Below are 8,227 nucleotides of genomic sequence, written 5' to 3' on the forward strand. Positions count from 1 at the left end.
CCATAAGTTACGGAAGCGTGTTGCATTCACTTGGAGCAAAAAAGCTCTGTGTTTTTTCGAGAGAATTTTATTTTTGATTTTCTAAGTGATTTCTTTCCGGTGTTTTTTTTTTTCTCAGAATAATTTCTTTTCTGTTTCCCCCTGAGTTTAGTGAGCATCTGAAACCATCCGTTCCGTTATTGAGAGCTGGATTTAATGGAAGCAAACACGGCCAGTTTGGTTAGTTTAATCAAGTTTGACCTGGGTTTAAGACACCATAGATCCTTCGGGAGTCTCTTGCAGGTTGATGGGTTTTTTCACGGGATTTCAAAGTATCACAATAATTCAGAAAAAAAAAAAAAATGAGCTTGCTGATTACCACGAAAAACAAAGGGAAAAAGACAAAAATATTACTCAGAAAAAATAAATGAATCCCAAGCTTTTTTTTATTTCCAAGTGCAATGCAATACGCTTCCGTAATAATTCACAGTTATATTTGATAATCAAAAATATATCATTACAGCAGCATATTATCCCCCAATTCAAAAATATTAATTTCAGTGGGTGAAAAAAAAACATAACTGACCAGCTTAGTCCAAAACACATTATTAGTGCAACGTTTAGAGATACAGTACGCACGCCACCTACACCTGATTGGAACAAAAATCAGTAATACTGCAGCGTACAGGTCACATGATCACATCCAGAAACTTTGTCTCCACCCCATCAGAACCGTCGGCTATGGAAACTGCAGGGAGGCAGTCAAGGTTTGAAGTCTGTCCGAGAGAGTGCAGGAATTAAAGCGCAGCACTCAGAGAAGGCCGCGAATCTGGAGGAACGGGTCACATGGTCACGTGGGCGTTAATGGGGCCGCTGGCCGTGGCGCCGAGCGTTTGTGACGTTCCAGCCGAGGCTAAAGCCTCGCGGCAGGTGTCGTCTGGAGCATCTGGGGAGGGATTTTCCCAGCTAGGGCGAGAGACACACATAAAACATTACATTGAAAGGACTTTTATTCTGAAAGAAAAAAAAAAACAGGTTTTCAGCATTTAGTGATTGTAATCTGTGTCCCAGAAATGAGAAGAAGCCACAGAACAATCTGACGGTGGTGGACATGAACTCACAGAGGGCGTCTGCGATGCTCCTGACGGCTGCTCTGTCCACTCGGTACTCGCTCTGGCCGGACCTGCAGTGGGTCGGGGTGGATGGAGGGAAGGAGGAAGAGGGACAAACTCACAGATTATCATCCAGCAGAAGATGAGCTTTGAAGCAAACAGATTTGCCGGGCGACTAATCTCGTTACTCACGCCCTGGACTTTGTCACCGCCTGCAGCCTGCACAGGGCCGACAGGACGTTCTTCTGCATGTCGGACGAGAGGCCTTCGTAGGTGTCAAGTTCACCTGCAACACACAAACACTAGCTGTGTTTCCATGAAACTTTTGCAATACACTGTACCTCTATATCGATACGTCTGGAAAACCACCTCATGAGAGCGTCAAAACCTTTTAGCCATATTTGAGAATTTTTATTTTTTCCAAGTTTACCTGTTTCCATGACCACTTTTTCATTGCGATATTTAGGTTTTGTGCAGTACGAGGCGTAGCGGAAACGCAGCTAGTGACGCTGATGATGATGGCAGTGATGCTGGAGCCTTGGTGGCACCTTTTGCTTGCAGCTTTACCTGACAGCAGCAGGTCTGTGGCCAGTTTTCGCACAGCAGGTTGGAACTTTTTCTCAGGGAACACGTTTGTTTCTTCATCACACAGGTGTCTGAGCATCACCTGGTCAAAAAAAAATGTAAGAATTAGATTTAATTTTTAAAGATTAATTGAGAGAATGCACCTTTTGTGCTTTTATTTAAATGTAGTGTGGGTGTGAGGACCTGGTAGGAGTCTATGAAGGGTCGCAGAAGCTTCTGCAGGAAGGTCAACACCTCCGACCCCGAGTCCGACACGGTCACTTCCTGTCGGCTGACGCGGAGCGCGCCGCGCCTCTGCAGGAGGTCGCACGCCTCCTCAAAGTCCTGCGGACAGAGGAACGTGCGTTCTTAAGAAACGCGGCCAGCGAACTTCAGATCCTGAACCCTCTGACGGTTTGAGTTTGTGACAGACGCATCGCAGCGCTCTCTCTCTCTCTCTCTCTCTCTCTCTCTCTCTCTCTCTCTCTCTCTCTCTCTCAGCGCGGGTTTAATCCTCTTTATGATGCTGGCGCCTGAAGCCAGCGAGATGAGATGGTTACCTGAGACGAACTCTCGGGCACAAAGATGAACTCGTTGGAGAAGACGTCCCGCAGGAAGCAGAAGAAGGCAAAGAGCTCATCTGGGGTGCGGGAGGGGATTAAAAACAAACCTGTAAAATCAGAACAAAACCGCAAAAACCACAACAACAAAAAAATGCAAATAATAATAATAATAATTTTTTCACCTCTCTGGGTGGACATTGTCACGCAGATGGCCGTTGCCAGCATGGCGGGCCGGCCGAAAACGTGCACGCACTGATTCCTGTAGGACGCCAGCATCAGCATCCCTGCGGCCGTCCTCATCACCCCCTCCTCCGAGTTGATTGGGTGTTTCCTGGCAGGCTCCTCCTCCCGCACCAGGAAGACCCGCCCGGCCTTGTGCTGGACGACCGAGCGGTGCAAGGCCACCGCCGCCGACATCACATCCGAGTCGGGGACGCCTCCTGCGGGAGACGGCAGGTTGTTTTGTCTGTTTGTCACCACAGATGTGTCGCCATTGTCGTCACTCCGTCACCCGTGTGTATCCGGTGGGTTTAGCCGCGGTGTCGTCTTAGCGCTAAGTTGCTTAGACTGTATTTGCTCCACTCGACATCTCCCTAAGTGAATCTGAGCACTTGTGCCAAAACACATTCATCTAATCTGTCTGATCTGCCGCAGACTGGGGGTTTTACGCTGCCCCCGGTGGACGGCCCGGGTGAGATGCGTTAAGGTGCTTTTTACACAAACGGCGGCGGGTTAAGCGGGATGTGTCGCTGTGTGGCAACGAGCTGCGACTCCTCCTGCCGAGGCGTCTTAGCGACGGCAGGATGTTTGTCTTTCTGCGGAGCCTCTGAGGATAAACTATTCACTGGCCCCAGGGCTGACCTCATTCACCGTGCTAACACTTCTTTTGTTTAACAAAACGTGTGTGATTAGAATGTAATTTAATCAGGCGCAGCTCTAGCGAGTCAAATGTTAAAGACCTGCAATTCTTTTTCTTTTAAATCATACAAATGATACCAGAACTTCCGAAACAAACCTGTTAATCCAATAAAATGACAGAAGGATTCCTTCTGCTCACTGCAGCTACATTGCAGCTGCAACCTTCGTCATGTTAGAAATCCGTCTACCTGGCCAGTTCAGTCGGGCCCCAAAGTCCAGCGCCAACTTCCTGAGCCAGAGCGTTTCCTCCGCCAGCCGCTGCCAGGGCAGCCCCTCCTCCGTCAGGGCCGCGCTGGGAGCCTGGAGCAGCAGGCAGGACATCAGAGACCAGGGGCTGATCAGGGAGCCCTGCTCCTGGAGCCGCACCACCAGGTGGGCCAGCCAACTCACGCAGGCCTGGGCCTCGGCACTGGGCTGCTGGGGGAGGTCCCTGCCAGGAGGCGGAGGAGAGGAAGAAGGAAGGGATGTCGGAAGTTGGAGAAGCACATTGAGATTGGATGATAGATGACAGTGTAAATTCTAAGAATTCAGCTATCCAGCGTTTTTGTGTTTGTTTGTTTTCAGACCTTGGTACGAGATTGTACTGGCAGCGGTTTATCTTGCCCTCACACAGCTGCCGCACTGACAGGGGCCGGCCAAAGATCACATGCATGCTGCCATAAGCCTCCTGAAGGACTTTGGTAGCCCTCAGCAGACCCTGCGGAGAAAAGGGGAAAAAAGCAAAGCTGCGGCTGAAGCAAGATCAGGAAATAATCAGCTTTATCCCCCTTCCGGGACCCTCATGACCCCGAGATAATCGGACACGAAAAGGAAACGGAGGAAAATACAAATCTGCACCGAATGAAAAACAATATTCTGAGAGAAGGTGCGACCTGGACGTACTGCGGTGCTCTCCTTGGGTTTGGGAACGCCCAGCAACTCGTGAGCCAGCAGCGACTCCTCCAGCACTCGGTCGTAGCTGATGCTGATGGGGACCAGCGTGATGTCGAAGACCTCGCCTTTGAAGAAGGGCTCCAGCACCATGTGCATCATGCCTGCGGACATGCGCAGAGTGCAGTCATAAAGAAAAAAGCAAGTCAAATTTTATCTATGTGAAAAACGCATTTGCACGTATGTGAAATTGTCGTATTCAAACACTCCAAGGTGTAGGTCTTAGGTTTTTATCATGCATTTCCAATCTAGTTTCTAGTTATTGTATTGGAGCTTCCATGCATACGTTTTTCACATGCACATACCTAAACAGCGCATCTAAGTGACAATCAAAGCGAATCTTATCACATCAATCGTCATCTGTGCTTGTTTTTGAGTCTGTTTGCAAGAAGAAGAAAAAATAAGAGGCTGCCACTTCTTGTTTGTGCAAAACAGCAGTGCATGTTCTCAGACTACACTACCCATGTGTCCCGTTGTGCTCCTGAGTTCTCACTGATGTGACTGCCTGCTTCCTAGTCTCAGCCCAGTGCTGGTCTTAGCCCCGCCCACAGGCACAGCCATGCAGGCTTCCTCTTCCTCTGCAATCAAGTCCACCTGGTCATCAGCAGCTCAGTGTCTCAGCTGCACTCAGCTGCTCTCTCTCTCTCTCCCTCCATGTCGGTGGTTTCCGAACAAGAGTGACGTCTCATGGTGTTTGCACAGTTGCGCCTCCCTGCAGCTCACTCCACTGGAGTGCTCTCCTCTCCCAGGACCGCACTTCACCTCCCTCAGTATCTTCATCTCCTGCTGTTTGAACATTGTTTACGCGTCCCAGAGTCAGAGTCTGCTCAGAGAAGACAAGGAGGACTTTTAAAGCAAAGTCGCTGAGATTTTGCCTCCAGGAGGACGGACGCATGGACCTCATGGGCACGTAAAGGTAAGAACATACACTACCAGTCAAAGGTTTGGACACATCCGATGAATTGAATGTCTTTTCTTTCATACTCATGACTATTGGCATTGCAGTTTCTCACTGAAGGCATCAAAACTACACACAAACATTATTTCGTCCTTTATTTGATATCTTCAGTGTCTATCTGCAGTGTAGAAAGTACTAAAGATGAAGAAAAAACATTGCATTAGAAAGTATGTCCAAACTTTTGGCCTGTAGTGATACGTGTGTGACCCTGCACGCATATGTGTGTGAAGAATGCTGATGTGAAATATGAAAACCAACCAGTACTCGGTGTGCAAGCTGCCAGCTGAATGGTGATTTAAGCGACTCTTAATTGGATTTCATATCTGGTTCCAAAAGAGGAAATAAATGCACAAAAGCTAACATGCTCCATGTAAACACAGCACACTCACCCAATTTCGGCACCAGAGACTTCAGCGTGCGACTGCGCAGGCCCTCGACGTAAAACTCCACGGGAGCGATTCCTTTCTGCCGGTCATGAAGAAAAAACGAAACAAAAGCACACGAGACACAAATTTGCAGATATAACATATAATTTAACAAACTGAATAAATCAAAGGGGCGCCCGTCTCACCCTGACGATGGTTTTAATATACTCGGCGAGCACGGCCCAGTAGAGCTTGTCAGAGCCAATGGCCCGCCGGATGAAGAAGGCTCCAGAGCGACGCAGGATCTCGCCCACCATCTTCATCCCTGCCAGAGCTTCACAGTGAAAGACCAGGAGGGAAAGCAGTGAGCGGTGATCAACTTCAGCGTGGACAAATCCTCAACTATATCCCTCTCATTCAAGTAGATACTTGCGAATTCCTGCAGCAATGAGAGGCACGGGGATGTCGTGGCCAAACAGGATGTAGGAGATGGCCAGGAAGTCCACGTAGCTCCTGTGGTTGGGCATCAGGATGACGGGATTCTCCTGGACGGCCTGTTGGAGCTGGAGGGGGGGTAACGTTTCTTTTGTTTAACTTTTGTCTATTACTGACAGATTAAAGTTGAGGTAATTAGCATGAGCGCTTTGGGAAGACAACTCTTTTTTTTTTTTTTTAAACTAACTCTGGAATAGTCACAAATCAAACAAAAAGTTATTTTATTCAGCTTGTAAGTGATAAATGCTTACTTGGTCATTGTTAATACAAGTTAAGAGTCTCAAGGAGGAAATGACAGCAAGCTCCTCCGTCTGAATCAGTATCGTGTGTTTGCGGCTCTGACCGTGTTGAGGCCCTCCACGTTGACAAAGATGCCGCTGAAGAGCCTCTTGAAGACCTTGGTGAGCACGTAGCTCATCAGCCGGATGAAGCTCAGCTGCAGGTTCTGGGACATTTCCTCCAGGATGCTGCGGGCGTCCTCCTTCACCTCGTCCACCGACAGGCCCGTCTCCAGAGCGATCTGAGGGGGGACGGCGGAGATGTTGGGGTTGACTGCGTGGTGGTGGACAACAAAACTCCGGGTGGCCTCTTTCGTCTGACCTCTCTGGCCACGTAGCGCAGGTGCTGCGACTCCAGCACCGCCTGGTTGAGCTCGGCGGCGGAGCAGCAGACGGCGTCTCTGCAAGGATGAGCGCTGAACGTCCGCAGGGCGAAGCCGAGGTCGGCGCTCCGCCTCCTCTCCTCCAGGACGTCCAGCAGCTCCTCCTCGGCCACCCGGTCCCCGTACTGACCAGGGAGAGAGCAAAGGGGAAAACAGCGGGACGGACCGGGTCAAGTCGGGAAGGAAACGAGCACAAGAGAAAGTTCAGATAGTTTGCTGCTGACATCAAGGACGCGTCAAGGAGTTTGAGGAATAAAAAAAATGCCTCCCAAAAAGATCACCTGAATCTTTGGAACTACTATTAATAACAATATTATTTTTAATTAACATTAATCATTTTAATAATAGTTTTTTTTAAATTTTATTATTTGTAGTAATATTGTTTTGAGTGATAACACAATTATTATTTTATTATAGTAGAAGTAATATAAGTATCACTGTATCAATAGTATCCATTTTAACTTATTTATTTTATTTAGTGTTTACTAAACATATTTGACTGCAGGCCTCGTTCTTTCCCTTTTCTTTTAATGTTCCCTGTGGACACTGTGCTCTTTTTGCATCTTTCGTAATTTGCTGTTCACATCTTGTATATTTACAGTGAATGTCTTGTTGAAGTGTTGCCTGTGAATGCGTTCTGCTGCAAACCAAATTGCCCTTCAAGGGACAAATCAATAAAGTGAAGCGAAGTATTAATTAGCATTGCAAGTATTAGCTTTAATCACCACATTAAACTATTATAATCAAGTTCTAGTTACTTAAATTCTTACATTTGTTCACTGTACTCATAGAATGCAATTACTTATCGGTTCATTTGTGTTTCACTTTCATGTGAAATACTTTCCCTACATCTCCTTCAATAGTTTCGTAGAGACACCTTAAACTCTCGTTTTTGTTTTTTTGTTTGTTTTTTGTTGACTCGCATTTTAAAAATGTCGACATACAGCGCATCGCCAATCTTAAAACCAAAAGCAAAACACAAGTCTATATTTATGCGGAAATTGTGACGTCACGACCACAGCTTCAAACAAGTCTGGACGGCACCTGAAGACAAATCGGGGTTGCAGCAGCAGCAGCGTCGATAGTCGCCAGCAACTCATGAAGGGGTCAAAGTGTGTGCACGTCACTCACACACACACACACACACACACACACACACACACACACACACACACACACACACACACACACACACACACACACACACACAAGCGACCGCGAGATAACGTGCACATTCACAGTGAACTTTTGAAGTGCTGCTGCAATGTCTGATGCTGCACCGAAGCAGCGGACTGAGTCACAAGTCGAACCGCAACATTGCAGCCCAGGAAACTCACCGAGTCCATCCTTCTGCTGCTGCTGCTGCTGCTGCTGCTCCTCCGTGGGAACAAACAAGGACGAGGCAGGTGTCGCTCCTCCGGCTCCAACTTGGGTGCGCTCGCTTTGCTCGCTGTGCCGGCCCGGCCCAGAAGTGGCACCCTTTGGAGCGGACCAATGGCGGTGCAGCCTTATGGAAACTCCTCCCGCTCCCCCTGGACGCTCAGCCCTCTTGGCCGAGAATAACCCCGCCGGCCGCAACAAAAAACCACCAGCTCCTGGCCTTGGGATGGAACACTATGCAGATGCATGTTAAATTAACGAACTCTGCGAGAGTAAACAAGCTTCCCAACTGTACGAAGCGT

General features: G+C 48.2%; 1 protein-coding gene across 1 annotated transcript; it reads right to left on the bottom strand.

Moving 5' to 3' along the window:
- Positions 1–569: 569 nt before the first annotated feature.
- On the bottom strand, positions 570–8,204 carry gnpat2 (glyceronephosphate O-acyltransferase 2). The gene is made up of 16 exons (XM_076044534.1): positions 7,883–8,204; positions 6,485–6,670; positions 6,228–6,404; positions 5,823–5,952; positions 5,596–5,723; positions 5,414–5,489; positions 4,019–4,170; positions 3,703–3,833; positions 3,325–3,566; positions 2,401–2,658; positions 2,216–2,295; positions 1,860–2,000; positions 1,659–1,758; positions 1,284–1,377; positions 1,101–1,162; positions 570–945 (listed from the first exon to the last, which is right to left on the bottom strand). The coding sequence occupies exons 1-16, from the start codon at positions 7,889–7,891 to the stop codon at positions 893–895; spliced, it is 2,019 nt and encodes a 672-aa protein (XP_075900649.1). The 5' UTR covers positions 7,892–8,204; the 3' UTR covers positions 570–892.
- Between the last annotated feature and the right edge of the window lie 23 nt (positions 8,205–8,227).

Source organism: Nelusetta ayraudi, unplaced genomic scaffold (assembly GCF_046127955.1).
Source record: "Nelusetta ayraudi isolate G7.1 ecotype Tasmania unplaced genomic scaffold, CSIRO-AGI_Nayr_v1 ptg000082l, whole genome shotgun sequence".
Taxonomy (NCBI): Eukaryota; Metazoa; Chordata; class Actinopteri; order Tetraodontiformes; family Monacanthidae; genus Nelusetta; species Nelusetta ayraudi.